At 35.3% G+C, this 26,654-nt stretch overlaps 1 protein-coding gene across 1 annotated transcript in view; it reads left to right on the forward strand.

Moving 5' to 3' along the window:
• The first annotated feature begins 734 nt into the window (after window positions 1–734).
• Window positions 735–26,654, forward strand: part of LOC141836301 (uncharacterized) — a 53,693-nt gene continuing 27,773 nt past the window's right edge. Inside the window, exons 1-6 of the mRNA XM_074723761.1 lie at window positions 735–1,140; window positions 6,596–6,634; window positions 6,857–6,971; window positions 8,604–8,665; window positions 21,834–21,901; window positions 22,010–22,059. Of these exons, the coding sequence (XP_074579862.1) occupies window positions 796–1,140; window positions 6,596–6,634; window positions 6,857–6,971; window positions 8,604–8,665; window positions 21,834–21,901; window positions 22,010–22,059 (679 nt within the window). The 5' untranslated portion in view covers window positions 735–795. The remainder of the gene's footprint in view (window positions 1,141–6,595; window positions 6,635–6,856; window positions 6,972–8,603; window positions 8,666–21,833; window positions 21,902–22,009; window positions 22,060–26,654) is intronic.

A 26,654-nucleotide genomic window follows, 5' to 3' on the forward strand; every position in this document is an offset into this window, starting at 1 on the left:
AAAATATTTAAACAAACTTGAATTAGCACCTCTATTAGTTGATGAAAATCTGGATAGTTGTATTTAAGAATGTTTGACTCTAAATTATATTGGATGCTTCATTTCGATATGTTGCTTTAATGACTCATAACCTAGTCGGATTAATTGGAGTTTATATGAAATTGCAATATTTATATTTTGCATGTCATTCTCCTGATGATGAATAATTTTCTAAAATATTTAATAAGAATAGACGATTTTAAAGGTGAAGTATCCAAAACCTTAGAAATTTTGATACTTCCTTATTGTGTCTCGGTTGTTAGAAGTTATTTTGGTTCATGATTGATAAATTAGATATTATTGAAATCTATATTCAGAATAATTATTTTATTACTCTTCAAGATCAAGATGAACCTTCTTTCATTAGATTATTTATTTCATTATTTTGACACAATCTTAACCGTTAAAAAAAATAAAAAAAAACTTTAAATGATTGAAAATCATTGATTAACGGTCGGTTCCAACGGGCGAAACTGTCGGTTAATGGACAAATTAAAAAAATAAAATAAACTGAATCAGCGGTATATGATTAATTAGGCACCGTAATCATGGGCCGGTTACGGTTAATCGGCGGTTGATCCGGTTATGGATCCGGACCCGGCCCGTGGTGGGTCTAGTTCCAGCGGAACACGATCACACGTGTATCCCCATCTACAGCCGTCCGTCGGATGGAACCTTCTTTCGTTTCAGTGGTGGCCGGTGAGTTACTCGTCGGCTTCGTACACCACCGCGCCTTTGAAGATTTCGCAACGCCCCATGGCGGAGCTCGTCGTGTTATCCTCAGGGCGTAGCACTCCTCTCGATCATTTGCAATCCTCTCGCCGTTTCTCCCGTCGCCGTCCCCGTCGAGTCAGCGAGGCTTCAATCGGCAAGCAGGGCCCGGCTGATGGACCGTGGAGGCCCTTCGGTGGCCGCGGCAACTTGGCTCTCTCTCCGCCCTCCAGAAGCACACGGCAGGCACAGCATCCAGGAATGGATGGCAATCCTGCCCGAAGCGGCAAACAGGTTGCCGAGGAGAGCAGGGTTGGTTCCGTTAATACTGCCGGAAGCTCAGCTAGCAACTTCTTGTCCTTGCTCTGCCCCCTTCTCAAGTTCTTTGGGGTAAGAATCAATATGCGTTTCAATTACCATTGCTAATTTTAGGCAATGTCGTTGTTTGCGAAACACTACAAAGTTCAGGGTTTGGAAAAGCTGTTATGTGATTTTCTGTTCAATCTGGTGTTCTTGTTGCACGATGATGATGATGTTACTGTAAGTTGGTATAAGCTGTCTAGCACCAGAGCCGTGGGTTGACATTGACCAATAAACAGATTTATTATACGACAAAATAACTAATAAATACCTAACCACCACCAGTGGGTTAGGAATTTAGATGATTGGAGCATTCCAACTGTTAGAAAATGAATTTAATAATAATTCTTAATCTACTGGCTTGCAAATTGGTCGCATTAATACAATTATGATTAAGGAAATAATAAGTGTGACTACACCAAGATAACAATAGGATAATCATTGGTAAAAAGTCATCAAGTAATTGAATTCTTGAAGATCTTAATTTCATTAACACACACACTCAAATTGAAAGCGTTGAAAGTATCATCCCATCTCGACACACTTATCTTCATTGAATCTATGCAAGTTCTAGTTAACAAAACACTGGTTAGGTCGGTGGAAGATAAGAAAATTGCATCTAGATGGGTTGTAGGGATCTGGAAGGGATGAGGGTATCGATAGGAGCAACAAGTGTGCTGAAAAGGGGATAGGGAGTAGGAAAAGTTGGGAGTTAGGGACGGATTCAGGAATTAGAACTTAATATAATAAATTATATATTATTATAAAAAAATATAATAAATATAACAAAATAAGTTACATTATACTATTCAATAAATTTGTTCCCTACGAGATTTTGAAACATAAAATTCATCTATAATAACATTTATATCTATATCCTTAGTTAAATCTTGTTCACAAGTAAATCAATCTAGTTAACATAATGTAAACCATTGATCACCCACTCTTAGTCAATTACTAATGCAATTCAACAAGTGTAGAAACTTTCAAATTATGCATCACATCAAATTTATAATGTACCAATTCATACTTCAAAGCAACGATGTCTTGATCTTCAGGATAAAGTTTTCTTACAAGCTTGCAAATATCATCACGATTAAACGAGTCAAATGAAGTTTTAGGATCTAAAGTTGTACTAAGAGAAAGAAATTTCATTGATGACTCATTAAATCGAGTATTTAACTCAATCAAGATGAAATCTATTGCTGCATTAAAAATATCAAAGTGGTAATGATGTTCAATTGTAGTTTTCTGACGGGAACGACCAATCTTATATAGACAATCAAGGTCCGACATATCAATTTTATTTCTTGAACAAAAAACTTTCACTTCATGAAGAAATTCTTGCTATCTGCATTCTCTAAATTCTTGAAGGAGAATTTTGGTAGTAGAGATAAATGTAATAGCAATCAAAATATCTTGAGATTTTCTTTTAAGAATTTGACAAAGAGTATCTATTGTTCTCATAATTTATGCATTAAGTGCAAAATGAATACAAATTCAAATTTTGTCATGTTTCTATAAATTCCCCAAACTTCAACCTTAGTTCTTCAATTTGGAGAATGGTCACTAAGAACTAAGTATTCACAGTTTTAAACCTAGAGTGCAAGAGCAATCGACACTATTATTGTCCAAAAGAATAAGTGTTCACAGTAAGACTAAGTGAGCTAAATTGAAATTATTATTACAGTTTTATCTTCTACAGTTTTACCTCACTTCTTCTTTTGGCAGTATCTCCACTAAGTATAGTAAAAAATTGAAGTGTATAACATCTATTCTCTTGCTACGGCCGCGTCGTGAGTGTGGGAAAGCAGGAGATGTCTGCGGCCACGCTTGTGGCCGCGTGTGCGGCAAGAGCCTTGGCCAAAGCATCGCACGAAAGGGTAGGAGCAAGGGGTGTGCGAGTTGGTCGTGCGCGTGGTGGCGACCGTGCGACTCGATCACGCCGGTTGATGCGGTAGGAGGCGATCTCAATGCTGGATGCCTTGGGATTCTCAATTCGGGATTTGTTATTGCTCCTGGTGAGATACACAAAGAGAAAAAAAAATATATCTAAAACCCTTAAGAAATAATTTTTTTGGTTGGGCAACAGGGTTGTTGGGCTACAGTTCAGGATAGCCCATATTAAGATCCATCTCGGTTGGGAGTGGTGGAGGGAATATCTCGTGTCAAGAGAGGCGAAGTAATCTACCAAGCCGGAGTAGGTGATGACAAAAGGAGAGGCATCATAGGCGCTATAGAGCAACAATGTTGGAATCGATAAAGCATATCATAATATTCTTCTTAGTAAAGGGATAAAGGGAGAAATTAGAGGAAGGACCACTTAATCTAAAGGGGTGCTCTAATACAGGGAGGTTAGAACAGAAGAAGAAGAAGTGCGAGGACTTTGCTATACAAAAAATGGGAAAGGACCATGATAAATATTGTTGTAGCTGTAGGTTGACATCTTGCCTTTTGGATTTTGAAATGATCAAGAATTTAAGGCCCTATTTACTCCAAAAGGGAATAGAGGGGGAAATGAATTCAAGACGGAAAAATCTAACGGAAAGAATATAGAAAATAAAAAAGAGAAAGAGACGGGAAAAAAATGAAGGTCGGATCCATCGCCCACCACCGCACAAGGTCTTTGCATGGGGCTACTGCTCGTGGCCGGTGAGGCGACCTTGCGCGAGGTCGTTGCTCGCGGCCGGCGAGGCGACCTTGTGAGTGGCCACCGCCTGCAACCGTGTGAGGTGACCTCGTGTGGGGTCGTTGCCTGTGGTCGCGCGAGGTCCGTTGCCAATGATTGTGTGAGGCGACCTCGCATGTGAGGTTCATTGCTTGTGGCCAACGACCGCACGGGGCTGTCGTCAGTGGTCGCGCAAGGTGACCTTGTGCACAGGGTCGTCACCCATGACAACTGAGGCTACCTCGGGCTTGCACGAGGCGACCTTGCGGTCGCGTGAGGCGACGCGAGGCACGTGAACGGTTGTGAGCTATACCATGAGCACATAGGGAGAAAAATTAGACTACCACTCTTGTGAGAAGGGAGGAAAAAAAGTTGCTTTCTGTCCGATTTAGGCTGACGAAAAAATATCAAAAAATGATCTACAGACGGATTGTTAAATCAGTCTGCCTATTAAGTAAATAAGAGAAAGGAATATAATTCATCCTTTTTTACGAAGTAAATAGTAGAAAGTCTTCCACGATAGAAATCTTTCCACAGTTTTTATTTCCATCCTAAGTAAACAGAGGCTAAAGTCTTACTATCATCATGCTTATATAAGCATATTTTTATCATAGGAATGAATAATATTAATAGAGTGTTCTTGAATAGTCACCTGTCTGACTAATTTCTAATTTTGAACATCTGAGTGCCAATTTTCCATTTATCAGTAGTGACTTTCTTATGGATTTAGCTTCATCTCTCTAGATATTTTTGGATTCCCATCTTCCATAATCTTAGTATAAACTTATTAAAGCTTAAATAATTCAGGGAAATAATATTGTGCCTCATTTTGTATGTGATACTTTTGCACTTGCTTTGAGACAACAATCTATTTTTAAATATGCAACTTTTTCTTGCATTTCTCAGTTGTTGCTTGTTATCATCAAAGTGCTCATAACAAATAAAGGTGTACTAAATAATACAACACTAATTAATGTCTCAAAGTCATTCAATTTTGGCGCATGTGCTTTCATGAGCAATAGCTTTAGACTTCAGAGAATTTCTAGTGGTAACAATTTGCTTAATAAATTTCCAAGATACAACAACCAAATAAAGAGATAAAACCAGTTTATATCTGATGTGTTAATCAATTAGCACTAATCCTTCTAATACATACAATACCCACTAACTTGAAGGCTACCTGAACAAGTGTTTTAATGATATTTAAAATAGAGCATCTGGTGTTATTTATTGCTTGCTAGTGTATCTTCTATTTACCATACACTATCTCAAGTCTAGATTTATCGTCTTATATTTACTATACACTATCTCAAGTCTAGACTTATCGTCTTATATTTACTATACACTATCCCAATCCCTCATTTCCTCACCATTTAAGATGTGTTGTTAGAATGGACGAATAACTTTGTTGCAGCATGTGATCAACCACTATGTAAACCAAAACCTCATTTGTGTCATGTTCTGATCAAGAGATCGAGAGGCAATATAATATCTCTTGAACAATGTTGGCCCAACCCCCTTCTTATTTAAATTCAATAATATAAAATATTTAATAATAATCTATTTTAGTGAATGATACGAAGGGGAGCCTTGGTGCAACGGTAAAGTTGTTGTCATGTGACCTAGAGGTCATGAGTTCGAGTTTCAAAAATAGTCTCTTGCAAAGCAAGATAAGATTGTATACGATAGACGCTTCCCTAGGATCCCGCATTGACGGGAGCTTCGTGCACCGGGCTGCCCTTTTATATATATATCAATATCTAATATTATTGAATGACTTTATATTAATCGATGTGATAATATTTGTATATTTTAATTATTGCTTTTATATTGATAAAATAGGATTTTTATATACAAATAATCAGAAATACATTTAATTTAATAATATAATATTAGTTGATATTTCTAGATTATTATATTAGATAATAACAATAAAAATATGATATTATTAGCCTAATAATAAAAATCATATAAAATCATTGATAGTATGGCTCATATAGTTAATTAATTCTACTATTCTTTACTTGTAATCTTACTATGCTATTTCATGAGATATAGTATATTAATTATAATTAAACACCATTTGTCATCTTTTGCATCATATTATTCTGATTTTTCTTTTTTTTTTCTTAATTTTTCCAGCAATTCTGCTCTCACTGATGTTATCAATTTGATACAGCTGATATTTACATTTCTTGACCATCTGATCTCGATGTCGAAATCGATTTCGGCAACTGTGGTAGCAACTAATCTGATACGATTTTTTTGACCATTCGATTTTGATGCCATTTCCAATTTTGACAACCATAGTATCAATATGGTACCATTATGGCCATAGATTGAAACGAGTATTGGTACTATAATTTTAAACTGCATTAAGCTTATCCGTTTTTTTTGTTTCATATCCCTATCTCTTTGACATCTTTTTTTGCCAAAGTAACAAAAAAAAAATAAAAAAATAAAAAGGGAAAACAGAATACAAAGGCCTGGATCACCTCTATCAGTGGCAAGATTGCCATTGGAGTTGTGGGTTTCACTCCCTTATGCAAAGGTACACTTTTGATGGACCTCTTGGACCTCAAATGGATTGATTGAATAAAATTTTGACCTGACAAAAGATTTTCTGATTTGTTTGAGTGCTTAAATGTAACACTACTAAGCCTATCTATAAATTGGATTATGTTAGCCAACTTTTCTTTCAAGTCAAAACTTGCTTGTTCTTAACCTGACACTGTAGATTTATTTCTCATGGAAACTCAAAACTTCTTAAGCTGATCTATGTATTATTGGTGAATATTCACTTTTTCTTGTAAGCAGGGTGGGGATCCTTCTCAAAATCGGAATGAACTTCTTGAGGTACAACATGCGTATCTGAACATCAAGAGCCATCGCTTAGAAATAATAATTTCTTCAATCCCTTTGTCCAAAGTATTGGATATGTGAAAACATAATCAAATTTCTTCCTGTGGCAATGTGAAAAACAAAATTTCATCCAGACCTGAGATTGCTTATTATTTTCATTATGCCCCACATGAAATTATTGCTTTTTTATTAGAGTTAAATTGTTTCATCTTACAGGTGGCAACATCTTCCCTATCAAGTTTATCTAGATTTCCATGGGGTTCAAAGTCAATAAACATAAGAAGCCCTGATTCTACAGCACAACAAACTTCTTTGCAAATATATGAATTTGGTAAGTCGTCATAGAGCATGAGCCTCTAAGTTATTGTGAATCTTTTTTTTTTTCTGTTATAGATAAATTATTAATAAATGCTCTAGAGAATAGAGAAGTTGATGGTTTTGTAAATAATACACTTTCTTAATGGAATTTAATTTTCTCAATCATAATTGGACCACACATGGAGACCACATAGATAGCATTAGCTCAAAATAATGGATTACATGAGTGGTTGTCCCATTTTTATGTACAAAGTGCCAAGGGTTAGCTTATATAAATGAAATGGAGAGATTGTGGAGAACGATGGATTGCACAGTGCTTCATGAGCTCCTTATATTGCATATTTTATCTCTCATACTTTTTGTTAGTGCATTTGTATCCTAAGTGGTTATGTTCAACCATGGTGATTTGATGTGTTGGGCAAAGGGCTTGAGTTTATCAGTGTCATTGATTTGTGCATTAAATTGTGTAGGACTTGGCAAGAGACGCACATGAAGCTTGCGGAGCTTATGATCCGATAAGGTTGAGTTGTGGATGATGACTTGGCATGACTAAGTTGGTGATACTCAATGGCTTAGAGGTTCTCTTGAGTTTGGAGAAGGATGTATGAGACATTTGAGAGATTGCAAGACGAGAAAGATTGAGATGTTGGCATAGCTTGCGAAGCTTGACTTGGCATGCGACAAGTTGATATCGCTTGATGGCTCTCTGGCTTGAGATCCGTTGGAGATTGGAGAAGGATGGTATGGGATATTTGAGAGACTACAGGATGAGTGGCAGAGGTGGCAACCTTGAAGTAGCCGGAGGAGGAAGAACTACGTAGGTGAAGAGGGAAGGATTACATGTGGAACGAGCCTAAAGCTATATGCATTTGAGTCACTTATATAACTTAATGGGAGATATTGACTCAACTATTAGATTGGTAGTAGTCGATTATACAGTCAACTGGAAGGTGTTTCTAGTCGATTTTAGAGAATCCATGCCATGACCATTGGATAACAACCACATGGATCATTCCTTACAAGCAAACAATCTACATCTAACTATTGTATTCTCTTAGGAGTTTATATTCTTTTTGTGAAAGAGAGAAGCAAACACTGATGGAAAGATCGAATGCAGAGAAAGAATATAGGGTCAGCTCATTTGGGTAAGACATTCGGTGACTGAGTTAGGATACACTTCTACTGGACAAATAAAAGTTTACTGTGACAACAAATTGTGATGCATATTGTTCCCAATACACTTAACAAAAGGGAAGTTCCTTATTTTCCCAAGTCTCTAGCTTACTAAACAAACAATGTATCTTTGGATAAACATTTGTTTTCTTTTTCTTTATTTTGTGTTGATGGATTGCTACTTCTGTGTGCAAATATTATATGTACTATTCTTTTGGATGGATGAGTGATTAGGGTATATATTATGTCAATCTAATCTTTGTACAATTTTTATCACTTTCATGTTAACCGCCTATTCTTAGACATAGTCTTGTATGCTTGGTACTTACTGTGAACGATATTAGAAGAGTAATTTGCTAGATTTTCAACTTTTTTTGGGATTAGATATTGATATTAGTTTGTGTCTAGACACATTTTTCTTTGCAATAAAAGTGATTCACAGGTGGAATTTTCTCAACTTTTTTTCCAACAGAGGCATGCCCTTTTTGCAGGCGAGTGAGGGAAGCAATGACCGAGCTAGATCTCACAGTGGAGGTGACAAAATATGACACTTGTTCTACCTTAATTTTCTAAGTTGCTATTTTCATTTGGCTGATATTAAAAGTAAAAAACTAGGCAAGTGTTGTTTTCTTCATATTTGAATTGTTGAATGATGCAGACTAGGTTATTAGTTTATCTAGACTAAATTAAGATAGTTGTTCCTGGAAAATGATTGATATCTATGCTTCAATTGGGAATGCTAGACTTGGATATTAGGTTATATGTTTGCTAGACTGCTCGAATCAGGTGGTAATATCTTGTTTGCTGGGAGGTAGAACATGCTGTGGTAGGTGAGAATAGATGATTGCTTTAGATTGTGAATATCTTAAATTCAAAGTGATTATGCCTAGCAAATTCTTGGTCTATTTATGAACTAGGTCCCACCTTAATAGTTTGTATCTACTTGGCTACATCAATTCAATTTGATTGGTTCCTTGGATCATCCATATCTGGCAATACTAACTGGTTCACCTGGACCTCATAGGCCACACTAGTTTTGTCAAATCTGATCTGTTGGCATGAAACCTGCTAGTGGACTGACCATTTCATGTGGTGGCTTAGATAGAGCTTCCTGTGTGGCATAAAAGTCAGTATTTGTCTCAATAACGACAGTGTGAATGAACAAAGTGACAAAGCACCACATTATATCTCATCTGTACCTTGTGAGCCTTGCGTGACCATGAGCGCCATAAGAGTGCCACATCAGCACTCATAGTATGCTGGCTGGGTATGTAAACTCATTTTCATGAAATTAAGATTTAGCTCTTGAATCCTTTGGATTGGCCACCCTCCTATCTTCTTATATGTCAAACCAAAGTATCCCCTGTAGATATGAAACTGACATTTAATAGTGTATGATTCATCAAAAGCAATTAGCTGACTGTTAATTTATCCAATAGGTAACCAAGCACCTTTATTTTAGGATGATACCAATTTTGTGCTTGTATTCACTCTTAGATGTGCTAACCATCATTGAACTTAAAACAAAAGGTTTATGGATTGATTTGAGGTTCCATCATTTAAGCAAATCAAGTTAGTAGGCCTCAGACAATTGGGCTCATCCTAACACAAGTACTTTGACTTTGTTTCTTACAAGACCCTTTGTCAATAGGTCTGCTAAGTTTTGGTCTGGCCTAATAAAATCAACAGAAATAATACCATCCTGGATTAAATGCCTTACATTACTGAATCTTAAGCTAACATGTCCCGGCTTTCCATTAGAGATACTTCTACAAACTCTAGTCACTTAACTTGGCTATCACAAAGCAAAATTCTAGAGGCCCGACCTTAAGCTAAATAATCATCATAAACTCTACCCCCATAATCAAATACGTAATACATATCTGTTTTTTTGGAGTCTCATAAAATGAACTTCTATAAAGGGTGAAAATTCAACCACTAGTGAATGAGTAATCCTCGAGATTAGATATCCTACTGGCATCTAAGTATTTCCTCGAGCATTGTTTGAAATTCAGTAATTAGTATGCCATAGTCCATTGTGCCTTTTAAGTAGTTTATGACCCTTTTAACTCCATTGTAATGGTCTACTTTGGGTTTACCAGTATATTAAGTAGGTGATATGGTTGAAAATTAGAAAATTTTAAATTTTGAAGTTTAAATAGGAATGATAGATTTTATAAATGATTTCTCAAAAGGTTGTGAGTTTTCTGTTTAAAAGTAATCAAGATAAAGTAGGAAAATTATATTTTATTTTAATAGAAAAAGCTATTTATATTTGCTTACCAAGTTTGTAGGATTAGGAGATTGAGTCATAGGTCTTTATAAGGGGCCCTGACTTTCTCTTGTAATTAATGAAATTTTGAGTTGTGCTCTACATGAAATCATTCAGTTTGGTGTTGCATCCAACTATATCAGAGTGGAATATTGAATCACTGTTTCATACCCTTTCATTTTCATGTTCCCTTTTTGTGACCCTCCATCGACAGGTTTTATTATTCTCATCTTTGCCTCCACAACCCCATCATGCCTTACATCACATTGCTCACTCATCTTCTGCCACCAGCCCGATTGAGTCCAATCAAGTGATCAAGGTTAGTCGCTGGCACAGAAAAGAAGGTTCTCATGATGCAGCAAGGACAGGGGAAAGTGCATCAAGTGTTGATCAAGGGAGAGGAGGGGATGGTGTGTTTGTGTTGTGCAGAATAGAGCAAGAGAGAGGGGGAGGAAAGGAGATTTTTAATACCCAAGTAAACTCTAATTCAACTTGACACAGTTTGAATTTCAAATTGGTTCGACTTGGTTTCAGTCTGACCTTGACAAGATCAAGTCTAATTCAAGCCCAATTAAAGGCAGGCGAAACTAAACATCTTCACTCCTGCTCCCAATTAGTCGATCTAACTTCAAATTAATCTCAAAACTGATCCACTAAATGAGCACCTATACAAGTGAGTTCAACCATAAGACAATTAATTCAGTCAACCATAAGACAATTAATTCAGTCCTAAAAGCATTCAATATACATCTAAACATCCAATATACATCTATTACTCCTAATGACGGTTAACTAGGTCTTAAAGTCGAATAATATTTTTCAAAAGGATTTTTGCCTTTCCTTTTTTCTTTTTGAAAATACTACTTGTGGTCAATTGGGTTGCACTTTAATGGTAGATCAACAAGGACCCAAGTGGTGTTCTCCTTGAAAGTAGTTAATACTAAATTCAATGACAACAATAATTGAAAATTTCCATATAATATTTTCACAAGTTTCTTAAGAGTAATCTAACCACTATTATACACCCTATACTTTTAGATAGTTTAACGAGATACTAAATGATAATTCCAAATGATAAGTAGTCGACCTACTACATATTGCCTTTAGGCATATGCCTAGGAAGGGAGATAAGAATTCGACGCTAAAATATTATAAAATAGAGTAAAGAGGGCTCCTGAGAAGGATACTCCATTTTTAAAATTATGGTGTTAAAAGAACAAAAAAGTTGTTAATCAAGCACGTGCTACAAGAACAATCTAAAAACTGGGGGCAAATCAAGCAACAACACACATCAACATGCCACACAACCACTTAGATCACCCTTACAACAAGGTTTCAACACTAGACATCGTGGAGCGGGCTCCACAAGTAATTTTAGCATGCCTTCTTTAATTGGACTCAATTTGACTATGAGTATTTACTCTTATTCAATACCTCGGGAAATACACCTTACCTTCATCACACTCATATAGCAGCATGGAAGGGAAAATCAACGAATCAAGCAACAACCTTAGAAAGTAGCAGAGAATTGAGCGACCATTAAGCATGTATTTCACGTTGTCTAAAATCAATGAAAAATCATAAATTCTAATATTTGACACTGCAATAACACATCAAAAAATACTAAATACATAACATCAACAAAATCTGTTATATTTCATATTGCAACTAATAAAATAAAAATCATGGCCAAACATAAAATTCTTAATTATAAATCCAAATTGCAAGAAAACACATGACAAATTCATAATTATTATCTGTAGGATCATGTCTACGCTTGAGGGAGGTGAATACTGTATACAAATTAATCAAGTTGATAGTTTAATAATCTAAACAAATAAACAGTCAAAGTATGCAGAATCAACATGTAAGATCAAATTTAAACAATATAACACTTGACCTAATATAGCAATACTCAGGCTAAATAAAATAAATAGATTCTTATTAAATATCTCCTTTCTTTTGGAGATGGAAAAACCTTTTAATAAGAATCTTAAGTTTAAGTACAACAAATATAAGTATGGCAACTTAAAGAGAATAAGAAATTTACAAGCCCTAGGTTGCCATTGATCTTTGAAGAGCACGAGCGCAGAGCATCAACATAAGGAGAACATGAGCACTTAGAAGAACATTCAAAGAATAGATTGATGAAAAACCAATGCCTCGAGCCTCCTTTTATAGCGCCCAGTCGAATGTTGACCTGATACTCTTTTGATTGACTGGAAGCCCTTTCGGTCGCCTCAAACATGCTAATTTGACTGCAAACTTTATCCTTATCGATGACGATTCAGCAGGCTCCGGTAGCTTGGACTCCCTCCAAGCACCTGGAGTATTGTCAAATGCCTATTTTGACCGTCTCCTCTAGATCACTGGATCACACCTACTCCGATCGTCTGGAAGCTGCTCTGGTTGCTCGGACCAATGAGGTTGTCCGCACCTCATTCCGATCTCCTGGAAGTTCTCAACTCAGTCAATTAGAACTTATCTCTAGCCGGTCGCTCAGATCCCATTCGATCGTCTGAAACCACCAAGTAGCTTCCTGTGATATAGAGTTAGTGTATAAAAATACAACACAAATAGTAAGTCTCGAACAACACCTGCCGTTCGACACTTAGTTTACCTTTGCTTGTACCTCCAGGCTTGTGATATAGAGTTAGTGTACAAAAATACTAACACAAATAGTAAGTCTCGAACAACACCTATTGCTCGAAACTTAATTTACCTGTGCCTAGTACGTCCAGGTCTTTACCTTTGCCAAGTGTTCAGCTTCCTGCTGACCCACTTGGACTTCCACTATCAAGTCCTCAACTCTTAGCTGATTCTTTTGGACTTCCACCTTCTAGTTCCCAACTAAATCTTTCTGCCTAGTTCTCATCTAGGTCCTAGTTCCCAATTAGGACTTGCAGTTACGTAGTTCCCAACTAGGACTTGCATGCTGTCAAGTTATCTGCACCTGCATACTTGATAACCTTGTTAGATCACAAACCAATCTCACTTTAAACGTACCATACATTAAAACATAGGTTTGATTTAGTGCTCCCGCTCCCAGAACCAACTTTATCATCATAGTATAAATATCAAAAAATGGAAAGATAACTGGTGTCACACATTCAAGTTTGCAATCAAGGAAATAATTAAGTCTAGTATTCTTTAAGAGAGAAAAACTATATAAAAAGTCCTCATTAAATTCCTCCTCATCACCTCTCTTTACTTTCTTTCTCAAACTAACATAGGAGTTATGTAGTTAAATACTTATCAAGCTTATGATCAAATATTCGATCTTAATACTGATCAAATATACTGGTCATCCCAGTATTTGATCAATATTTTCCAGACCAAATACTGATCAGATACTGATAATTTCAGTATTTGATCGATCTCCGTTTTTTCCAGATTAAATACTGATCCAAATACTGACCATCTCAATATTTGATCAATATAACAGGACCAGCCATTTCCAGATCAAGTAGTGATCATCTCATGCTTTACTATTTCACATTTCTTTTCCTAGCATCAATAGTCAAGACCTAAATAAGAACCAAGAGAATAGAGAAAATGTACCTTGAGAAGAGAAGGAAGGATAAATGAAAGATGGCTTGACATTTGAGCTGGTTGGTGCATTGAGTGAAAATGTTTCGTGCATTGGCTGTGGGGAAGGCCAAGATTGATGGGACTAAGAAGGGGTTGATACTTGATAGAGGATGGCAAGAAATTTTTGTCGAGGAGAAAAGTCATTGCATGTGAGCATGTGGATAGTGGAGGTGGTTTCGTTGGAGAAAAGAGAGAATGAAAGAGGGATAGGGCATGGTATAAAATGCCAAGCCGTGCCAATCGACATGAGCAGAATTTACTATTCCGCTTGTCGATTGGCACTGACATGGGTTCGGAGTCGCGAGGCTACTGTGGCCTCGTGGTAGCCTCGCGAGGTCGCATTTTTTGTTTTCATTTTCATTTTTTATTTTTCTAAGCATTTAATTCCAATTCATCCCTATTCCTTTTCCTCTCTTAATTTTTCCCTCCTTCACAAGTTATTTTTTTTCCTTTATCATTATAATTTGTTCCTCCATCCTTCCATGAGGGTAAACGGAGAGAAAAAACCTCTTAGCCTCTTTAAGTTAATTTTCCCCTCTATTGGTCCATGAGGTAAAAAGAATAGTCTGATATACGAAGCTCCTGTCAATGCTAAACAAAGAAAAAAACTCGTTAAGATAGAGGAAACAGTTTGTTAGAAAAAAAAAAAAAATTAAATATAATATAATTTCTAACCTTATAAAATATACTACTTTGAATTAAATTCTTCTATATATGAATTTGGTTTAATTTTAAATTGATCAAAATAAATCACAAGTAAATCCAGTTTGAACCTAGTTGATCCTACCATGTTTACTTGGTAGACTTTAATTAATCATAAATTGACTTTTACTCAATAAGTATCAAGCATTTCATGAGATAATATTAAAACTTAAATTCAACATATCAAATATAATTCATAGTAGGCATCTATAGCAATCAAATATTAATAAAATATATTTTAATTAATATATTTATATTTGAAAATGTACTAAAACTGTATCAACACGATACAATATGGTACCATAATCGCATCGTTCTGGTCATAAACTGAAACTTAAATATGGTTTGAAATTTTAACCCTTAGATTAGGGTATAGGTGAACCAACTACTTTAAAAAAATGAAATTAGCTAGATCCCTAGGCATAGTGATTAGGTGGTTCACATTGCTCACTTTTTAAAGGGTGTCTAATAGGGGCAAAGTGACTGCTGTTTGAAACCACATAAGCTAGCTCTTCGACCAATTTTTGAGACGTTATAGTTAAGATATGATTTTAATTCTTCTAAGTCTCATATTGGGTGTATAATATGAGAAAAAGAAAAGTATTGTATTGCATTCATAATTATGCAATGACACTTGCATGGGGTGTATATAAACTCATGATAACATTCTAATGGAACCAATAAAGTGAAACAAACTCCATTAGTACAATGGCCCTATTTAATATTTCATAACACATTTTCTCAAGTTGGAGCAAGTATACTATCCATGTCTAACTCAAGGATTAAAATTTCTAGTAGGGTTGGGGTTTTAGTCCCCTACAAAATTAGAACAATGTCATCAGTATGGTTTAAATCTCATACCATGCCTACTAGCACCGTAAGAATGTGTCATTTTGATAAATTATTAAAATTTGATTCTATTCAACATAGGTAATCTATTCTGTGTTGTTGTGTTGAGTATCGTGTCATGTCAATATTGACGCCTCATGGCATGCTAGAATACTTGTTAAGATGAATTGAAACAATATTTTTTATAGTTTGTGTCCATATGACATGATATCAAAATTGCATTTCAAATGAAATACAAAGTTGGAATTGAACTATATATAGTTGTATTCTCTTCTTTTTCTTCTCTATATCCTTCCTGCTCCCCCTTCTAATTTTCCGTCAACACTATACTTCAAAACACCAATACAGTTCTATAACAATATTGTTCTTGTTCAAGATAAACTCTTGCTTGACTATTGGTAAATTTTGAAGGAGAAGGGGTTGCTAATGTCAGCGGAAGAGGGAGGAGAGAAGGAAGAATGTTGATGTCGTAGGAAGAGGAGCACGAGATGAGCTACGTGGAGCAGAGGAAGCTAGCCAACACTAGAGGAGGAAGCTAGGCTACTTGGGTTTTAGTTTTGATGTGAAAGAGAAGGGTTCAACATAGAGAAGTTAGTGCTTCCATCATAACTTCTTACAAGGACTCAAGATGAGAAGGAGAAAGCCGCAAAGAAAGGTGTGCTGATGAAGGAAGCAGTGCTCGCAATGGTTCGCCACCTTGTTGTATTAACATTCTAGCATGTCTTGTCAAGTGAGACAAAATGTTTCACCCGTCTCAACCAATAACTAGAGATTTTAGATGTTGGTCTAGCTTGTTATATAAACTAGAGAAACTCTTATATTGAGAAACATACACTGGACACAATATTATAATAGAAACATAACACTCGCATGTGAAACAAAACATAATTGGTTAATGAAGTACACAACCAATGATCCATTAATTGTTGATTAGCAAAGCTCTAGAAATAGTTAATGAAGCATACAAGTGCTAAGATAAAGATAGAAAGCCCACGGTGGTGGTGCCCATGTCCACTTAAGGCGCAGGTTATAGGTAGGCAATTAGATCTCGAGTAAAAGCAAATAGTGGCAATTCTCACATCCTCATATAGGCAGTCAGATCAAGATCAAATGCTAGTAGTAGTAGTGCTCATACCTACATGAGGCATAGTCTTCAACAATTATTTGGATTACAAGCAGAGGCTAGTATAAATGGTGTTCATGTCTGTATGAGGCGTGATTATTAGTTGGTTGTCATATTGCATGAAAGCTCAATAGTGGTGGTGCTCGTGTTTGCATGAGGTCCTTGCAACGTGGAGGTTAGTGGCTAGGTTAAGAGTAGTGGTTGCTAATCACAATGCTCATGCCTCAAAGTCATTGCTGGAAGTGGAGGAAAGTGGTCAGGTTGAGTGCAAAGGCTGATAGTGGTGGTATGTATTTGATTTTATTGGCCACACATGATCTTTGATTTCTTCACTAAAGTCTAGCAATTCTAATGGATCTCTTAGATTGTTGTCGTTAAATGTTGTAAAGAATGATCTAGAGGCAGCTGATGTTATGCCTAGTGAAGATATAACTAGTGATGTCAACAATGAATTGGAGAGCAGCAGGTGGAGGAAATGACGAGACCTGTTAAAGACTTAGTAGAGAGGAACACCCATCATAAAGAGCCTGGCGAAGATGGATACTTCATGGTTTGACGCTTCCTTCTTCCATGTCATGGGACCAATAAGTGCAATTTGATCTACTATTGAGCATCTTCTACCTCGTTGATTTCAAGCCTAGCCCCACAATTTGTTGTCCATATGTGACTAGTGGAGGTGTGTGCAATAGAGTGCAAATATGGTGCTAGGTCACTTTGAGTGGGTAAAGATGCTAGGTTGCTTTGAGTAGGTAAAGAAAAATTTACCCCATTTTTTTCCCGTTCGTGCTCCCTTTGGTATGAGCCTTCCTTCTTCTTGGTTTTCTTGATTCTTTTTCCTTTAGCTTTCTCCTTATGTGGGCATCTGTTGTACTAGTGTCCCCACATGTTGCTCGTGAAACATACTATGTGTGGTCCTTATTTACTTCCTTTTTGTTGCAACTTGAATAGAGTATTAATTTGTTCGAATTTATTGAGTTTAAGCCTTTTTACCTTTTTTTCCTCCTTTGTGTGTGAACACTTGTTCTTGTAATGCCCTTTTGTTTCAACTAAAACAAATAATGTGATCTTTTGTTTTGGATTGGATTGAGGAACTTAAAGAAGCAACTTCTATCTCCATTGGCTCTGATGTATTCTCATCTTTTGGTGAAGATGATGCCTCACTACTTGGATCTTCTAATGAAGAGGATGACACATCTTCATTTTTTGTCATTATCTCGAAGCTTAAACCTTGAACTTCTTTGTTTTTTCCTTATTGTCTTCAATCTTCCCACGTATTTGAGCTTTGAGTTCTAGCAAAGGATTCTCATAAAGAAAAATGATCTTTTCCATCTTTGCATTTGTGTAGTCTCCAATCTTTCTCAAAATGTTATTAGGTAAAACAAAAAGTAATATATCTAAGGTCTTTTGTTACCTTTGAAAAGCTTGGTTTCTTCATCCATCCTTTTGCCTCTCTTAAGCAGTCTCGCCTTTTTGTCTTTTAGACTTTCAAATCCACATTCTATTGCAAGGATTTGATTAAAGTCAATTTTTTTAAAAAAACCTTGATTTATCTTTTTAATATTCTCAAGTCTCCCTTGAACTTCATGGTGCGAACTGACTTTCGGTCATGACTTTGTTGGTGGTTAGTCCTTCGAAAGCATCTGCACTTTGATACCAAATGAAGGTGCATGAAGATCTATAATGATCTGAAAGCTAGAGGGGGTGAGTAGCACTTGCCTTGAAAATAAAACCTTTCTTGCGAATTCTTTGTAGGGCTAAATAAATGACTTTAGTGCAATGAAAGTATATATATATAAAAGTGCTATCACAATAGAATTTACATTCCATGTCCTATAGACTCTTAAGGTGAGTTACTCCAACTAACTTTCGCCTTAGGGAAGGTTGAGAAACCTCATAAAAATCATTCTTTTACAAACAAGAGTAAAATGATAAAGCCAATAGTTGTAAGAAAAGAATAAGAGCTTTAAGGTATAAACCTTAAGCACTAAACAAGATAGATTATAAGATAACCAAAATGACAATATGGAATTGTGGAGATGCTTTAGAACAATGGCTTGATTGTTGTCCTTCGAGCTCCCCTTGCCCCTTTATAAATAGTCTTCAAATCGTGGTTGAATAATTTTTACCCAGCTGTTATGTTTAATTCTAATTGCCTCAAATTTTTGCTAGTAAACTTAAATGTCATAGGATTCTTATCTACTAGTTGTTATCTTCAAATGACTCATCGACAGTCGCATCTATTGGATTCCAATAATCGACTCAATTGGATAAAATCAACTTAGAACAATCTTATTTTCAAATTGAAACAGGACCTTAGTCAACTCAACTCTCATCAATCGATTGAAATCCCTTTCAATTGGCTCATCAATCGATTGAATTTGGTTTTTAGTTGATTAGATTATTGACTATAAACTTGAAACACCTAGTTCTTGGTCAAGTTTATGCCTAGGTAAGAATCTACCGTAAAATCCAAGATTACATATTCTTTCGTAATCTCTCACATATTACCAAGATGTCTTCAAGCTTTATGTTGCCGAAGAGTTCATCTCCTGTTAGGTTCTCAGTCCCTTGGATGCACCAAACTTTCAGCTTGTCCATATATCATCCTTCGCTAGGTCATTTATGTAGTTGATCTCTTGTAGCTGTCATCAAAGTTGTCAAAATAACTCAATGCTCCTTGTCTTGTGATCTCTTAGATGTCCTAAACCATCCTTTGCTAATTTGTAGCAGACCTTTGAGTCATCAAGCCAAACCACTTGGTCACACTAAGTCATCAACCATGGTGATCTCCGCGAGCTTCATTAAACTAGCTCCATGCTTCTTATCCTATGCTAATCTCCAACAGACCTCTAAGACATCGAACCACACCAACTTGGTCGTGCCAAGTTCAATTAACACAACTCGACCTTGCCAAGTGACAAGCTCCACGAACTTCATGTGCATATTGCCAAATCCTTGCAAAACTTCATGCTTACATTAGTAACATAGATAAATTTAACTTAAACCTTTTGTCAAATACATCAAAATATCTTGGTCTAACACGACAACTTAGGCCATGATTGCACAAACAAGATGCTCCCCTTTGGGTAGTTTAGGCCCCCTTTCTGGTAGACACATCCGTTCGAGTAGTCTAGGCATCCTTTTAGGTAGACGATGACTCCAGTTACTCGACACATGTGTTCTTATAATCAAGTCAACCTATTTGGTTATTCATCTTCAATGCGTAATTGTCGGACTTAGTCGACACACTCGTTTGAGTAGTCAACGCACCCTTTTGGGCAAGTCATCTTCAACGCATAGTTGTTAGACTTCATCAATGCACCCCTTTGGGTAGTCGATACACCCTTTTGGTTAGTTGTAAGGCTGAGGTGAGGATTGAACCCTATTTCTTTAAGATGATATTATCCCACGTAGGTGCTTATTGCCATCAATAATTATTTCCCAACAATATAATAACCTTTGCCTCGAAATAGTAACCCTCTAAATTTTCAAATTTCGAGCCTTGATGAACTCTCAGTGCCTTGGAATCTTTTTATAGAGATGGAAGGGCAACCCAATGGATGAAAAGGCATTAATCAAGGGATTAAAAAGCCAATTTTGATTTCTCAATCACAATCTGTAGTTATTCATGTGTGAACAGTGCTGAGCACTCTTTCCGAGAGTCATTGGACACTGTTGTGTGGCACAGGGAAATTACCTCTTCTCTAATTTTTTGTCAACTAGGGTTCCCAATTGGGAAGCCAAATAACAAGCCTACAATGAAATAGTCTTGAATCTGACCATGAACTGGCTGATTAAATCAGCTAATTGACTGTTAATCCAAGCCTATTTAGGCTGAACCAGTTAGTTCAAATCAGTGGTCAGCCCATGCTTCATGTAGTGCTTCTTTGCTTCCTGATTTGTCATGACCGTATTTGTCTTGTAGAAATCAATTTTAGTCCCACACAAGATTATGTACGTATACTCTAGTTAACACTGCGTTCGGGGACTATGCTCGTACACAAGCTTGTGCCTTCATTAGATCATAAATTGATGCCAATCAAACCGAAATTGAATTTTGGTTTTGGAAGCCCAACAAATGTACACATAGAAAAAGGTTCTAATCTAATACAACTAGGATTCATATTTCTCTTCTACAATTGTGTAACTAGGATTCATATTTCTCTTCTACAATTGTGTAATACTCATTACAGATAGCTATGAATTTTACCTGAACGTAGCCTCACATGATGGACTGGTTATTTTCCATGTAGAAGTGTTTTGGGCGAGAAAAGAAATTGTAACATTTGCATCTATCCATCATCTGTACATGATACCATCTATGTGTTCTTTTAATGCTTCTATTCATCCATTCATGTATATACATAAGAGGAATTTGCTTTTCATTAGATGTCCATCTAATTTTTGTTGCATATAATTTTAAGCTTCTTTATGAATAGGCAATCATAGATAACCCTGTATATTCTAGTGCCAATGTGGTTTTCATTGGTTCTCTGCCAACAATTCATGCATTAAGTATTAAATGATATATTTAAATTTAAAAATAGATATTTGTATAATAATGTGTCTTTGTTAAATCTCTATGGATTAATTGTTGAATTCAGTAATTGATCCATACGTATAGTACACCTTTTTAATTAACTAATTAATAATAATTTGAATTTGGTATATAGATATGTGTATTGTTTTTTCTTTTTTTGGAGTAAAGCTAACATGTTCATTAGAAATTAGCCCAGGATATTTTCTTATATAAGTACTTTGTCAATTCAAATCCTCATTTATCAATTGTAAATATTTAATTTGATATACATGGATGGTAAACTGAAGGAGTGAATTGTGGAGCTTTAGGGCAGTTCAAATCAAATTTGGTTTTGAGAACAAATAAAATTATTTTCTTTTTAATTACCATACATATATTGATCACATCATTTTCTATTTTAAATTTTTGCAAATTAAATTTTGTCTTAATTACTTTTGGATTAATAAAAAATATTAAGGAATAATGATTATTATGTTATAATGCAATCAATATATAATTGAAAAATATGATCTCAAAATTGACTTGATTTTTGTTATATTGATTTTATGCTTGAACATATTTTTTGTGCTAGTATATTCATTAAGTGCAATATGCTAGTGATTGACTTGTTTCAATTGATTTTCAGGTTTATCCTTGTCCAAAAGGATCATTACATCATAGGGAATTAGTCCGAAGCATTGGTGGGAAGGAGCAGTGAGTAATCTTTTCTCTTCCTTTGATCATACATTTCATTAGTAAAAAGTATCTCATAATAATTTATTATTCAAATCTCAGTTTTACTTAAGAATTGTTTTCGTGCAGGTTCCCATTTCTTGTTGATTTGAACACTGGTGTTTCAATGTATGAAAGCAGTAAGTCACCAGGCACAAATTACTTTGAGTTGTAAAATAAGGAAATTCTGAATTCATTGTGATAGAATATTTGACAAATCCATTTTTGTCATTGATATTGATCTGGGTTTTGTTGGGATCACAAATGTCGTACATATACAACATAGAATGCACAAGCTCTCCAATAGGAATCCTTCTTAAAGATTAGATGATCTTCGTGAATAGGAAGTATACATGAAAGGAAAATAATACATGAAGGAAACATAAGATTTGATTTTGAATCTAACTTCCCGTTGAGCTAGATAAATGTCTCTCATTTGTAAATAATGCTCCCAAGATATACATGCCCATAAATTTATTGTTGTTAGCTACTGGGAGTACACAATTGGAACCAACTATAGGTACAAGACATAGATACCTCTTGGTTTCTCTGACTTTGACTTCCTCCTCTTTCCTACAGTTTATGCTCTAATTGGTGGATCTCCTTTTCCTCTATCTTCTCTTTTTTCTATTTCATCTCCTTTGTTTAATAGATGAAATCGAAAGATAAGTCATGGGAAGAGCATCTTCTAATTTTGGCTAGTATTGCCAATTGATGCTTCTCATCTTCCCTTTTCCTCTTGTTTTTTAACCTCGGAATTGAAGGATTAGACATAAGTGCATAATGTTCTTGTCTTTGTGAGTTTCAGATAGTACTGGTGGAAATAGGCTCTATCTCAATCAATACTGTTGAAACTATGTTGACATTGGTGACATAATGATACTTACCTATTGATATAGCAAAGAGAATGAACAATGAATAGACCTCACACAAAAGAAACTCCCACATAAAGAAAACAAATTGAAAAATCACTATTAATTGAAAGATCCCAAGTCACAAGATTCTGAACCTCTTTTATAAATCAAATTCTAAAACATACAACAACCAAGTCTTGTCCTATTATGTGGTGTTGGCTATATGGATTCTTCTATATCACTATATCATCATTTATATTTAAATCGATTTTATCTTTTTTATTGTTGCTAACCAAGTTTTTTTTTATCTTTCTCGTTTGATGTGTACATTTGTCATAGTTTCACATTGCCTAATTTAAGCATCTATTGGTCATCTACATACATGTCTGTACCGTCATAAATGTGTCTTCTTGAGTTTTCCTTCAATAAGTGCAACCCCAACTTTCTCATTAATATTTTTATTTCTTATTTTGTCCATCCTTATATGTCTGCACATCCACTTTAACATCCTTATCTCTATAATTTTCATCTTTTGCTCATGTGCTCGAGTCATAGTCCAATATTTATCTTCATATAACATATTATGTTTAACTGCTATTTTGTAAAAATTTTCTTTAAGTTTTAAAGGTACTTTATAATTACGAAGAACATTTGATGTTCTCCTCAATTTCAATCATTCCACTTGTATTCTATGTAAAACATCTCTCTCAATCTCTCCATTCTTTTGTAGAAATGATCTTAAATACTTAAAACTCTCAATTACAAATAACTCATTATCTCTTATTTTAACAATTGTCTCATTATATTTAATATTACTAAACTTAAATTCTATATATTGTCTTTATTCTGTTAAGCCTAAAACCTTTTACTTCTAGCATTTTCCATCAAGATCCGAGTTTAACATTCACTCTTTCAAGTGTCTCATCCATCCAAATAATATCATTTGCAAATAATATGCATTGTGATACCATATTTTAGATGTATCCAGTGAGTTCACCCATGATTAGTATAAAAAGATAAGGACTCAGAATTGATCCTTGATGTAACCCTATCTTTCTGAGGAATGCTTTGGTTAATCTGTCTGGAGTCTTCATTCTTGTCATTATATTCTCATACATATTTTTAATTAGTTCAATATACATTATGCTAACACTTCTCTTTTTTAGAATTCTCTATAGAATTTCCCTTGAGATTCTATCATATGTTAGTCAGCTTTTGTTCTTGATACTTTCCAATTAGTTGTTTGAGAAGATATATAGTGTCTATTGTCTACCTTTCAGATATAAATCCAAATTGATTTTCAATCATCGTTGTCTCCTTTCTTAGTCTTTTTTCTATTATTCTTTTCTAAGATTTCATAGTATAACTTATTAGTTTAATACTCCCCTATAGTTTATACAATTTTTTATATCTTCTTTATTCTAATATAATGTAATTAATGTATTTACCCTCCATTGATTGGATATTTTTTTAGTTTTTAATATGATGTTGAATAACTTTGTAAGTCATTCAATATCTTGCTTCCCTAGGCACTTTCATACCTCTATTGGAATATCATTTGGTCTAATTGCTTTTTTATTTTGTATTTCATTTACAGCTTATTCTACTTTTGAAGTTTGAATTCTATGATTAAAATTTAAATTTCTATACTCATTTGACCTACTTAAATTACTTAAGTTAAGTTGGTCACTTAAACCTTCATTAAAAAGATGATGAAAATCAAATTCTAAAACATATGAGGAAATAAATAGTCTAAATTAGAAAAATACTAAAATAATTGTGATTACAAATATCAGCTGATTAGTTACCAAAAGAAAATTGCAATAATTTCTAAATTACCATATGCTAGAATCTAATTTATCTAGAGATGTGCCAATCCTAGATTATTTTCCAAGTTGTTTCCTTAGTCGCACCTTCTATGTATTATTCTCTTGCACCAAGAAGAACTTGATTCATCAAATAGGGAGATGGATGGATCAACTGGATGCTGCCCTAATATTTCAAGTAGCTTGGGGGTAAGTAAATGTTTCACCATTGACAAACTAGTAGTCTTATTGTTTTGCTTGTTTGTAGATTTTATTTGTTTTGTTTGGTGTAGTTTTAATTTTTGTTTGTTTGTCAAAAAAAAATCTGTTGAAAAAAAAAACCACATCAGATTGAAAAAAAAAAGAAAAAAAATGAAAGCTTCTGTTCCTTTGAAAAAAATGAAAGCTTCTGTTTCTTTGAAAAAAAAGAAGAAAGGAATCTGTTCTTTTGAAAAAAAAAATTTGTGTTTAGTTGATAGGGAAATAAAAGTTTGAATGAGTGAAAATTTATTAGAAGATGGTTGATAGCAAGTTTTTCTTTTTATGATTCTCCTATTATGAGCTTCATTATAAAGGATTAGAGTTTAGGAGAAGATTGAGTGATATGTTCTTGCTATTAGCTTTTCCCCATGCTAGCTTGGATGATAACTCTTGGGGAATTTTCCTCCAAATGGGGAACGCAATCAAAGGATGCTGGGCATCTGGATTGGCCGCAATTTGCGCTTCCCGATTTACTCTGGTGGTCGGTGGGAAACTTCCATGTGGGAACCTTAAAAACAAAGGAAGTGGGTGCTCTCACCGGCCACCCCTAGAGATGTGGCTACTGGGATTATCTTTTTTTTTTTGGATGATAACTCTTGGGCATTACTTACTAGACTCATCTATGAAACATAGCATATGTTTCCATTTTTTCCACTTATCTTCTTTATTGCATTGCCTTCCTATCTTTCATTACATATCATTGTTGTGCTTTATTCCTTTTATCATGTTCTCTTTGCAATTCTAATAAGCTTTATGATTGTGAAACCTTGTGCATATATAGTAGTGGAGATAAGAAGAAGAGCAAGCCTATGGTAATACATGATCCATGAGTAGCTTGAGAGAGCTCCACTTTTTATTTGATTATGAGGATGAGCTACTCCATTATATATCTTATGAGGTTAAAGGTCATCTTTCTTAACTTATTCAGAGTGGATTGAAATTACTGGGTTGTTGATACATGTAAGAAATAAGTTCTGGATTGTTTGTATCTTTAAAATTTGGTACTCTTATTTAGCTTATTGTTACAAACTCTTAATTTGGTGGATCATTGTTAGGGTGGAAAATTTGTTTAGTTAGGTCTACTTTCACGAGAAGTGAAAGAATAAGTGTGGGAGATTTGATATATTGCTATTTGACAGGGTCAATTAGGGACTATTCTGGACTATATCGATCGCATTTCATATCATAATTGGGTTTTTGAGCTTATTTCTTATCCTTGATGAATTTTAGGCTTCATTCTATATTGTTTCATTAATTGAGTAATTTACATGTATTAATTATTTGAATTTAATATTTTGCAGGAAATTAGGATGAAGCCACAAATAAATCCAATTTGGAAGAAGATAAATTCTGGTTCGAGTCTGATTCAAATCGAAGTTAATTTGGCTCAACCCGGTGCAAAATGCTCAATTTGGTTCAAAGGGGTTCAGCTAGGTTCAATTTGGGCTCGAATCGGGATTTCAATTGGAAATAAACCGCCGGTTCAAGCTTGGAATTAAAAGGGGCACCGGTTCATCACGAAAAAGGGGAGTTCGGTTCTCTAGGGTTTCTTCGCTTTCCCTTCTCGCGCGATGCCTTTCTCCCTACCGAGCTCCCGTCGCGCTTCATTCCCCCCCCCCCCCCGATCAGCACAGTTAACGACGGCGGCGACAACAATCGACGAACGCCGAAGAGTCCGAAGGAGCCTCCGTCGACGTGGTTGCAGAAGCGGCAGCTCTTCGTTTCCCCCTCGGTCGCGGAACGTTGCTGAGAGTGGTCAGCTCCGGCGACTGGCGGCCGACGGTTCTCCCGCACAACAGATAGCAAGCCGTGAGT

Source organism: Curcuma longa, chromosome 10, assembly GCF_044706935.1.
Source record: "Curcuma longa cultivar G26 ecotype Majalengka, Jawa Barat chromosome 10, ITB_CL_G26_1.1, whole genome shotgun sequence".
Classification (NCBI taxonomy): Eukaryota; Viridiplantae; Streptophyta; class Magnoliopsida; order Zingiberales; family Zingiberaceae; genus Curcuma; species Curcuma longa.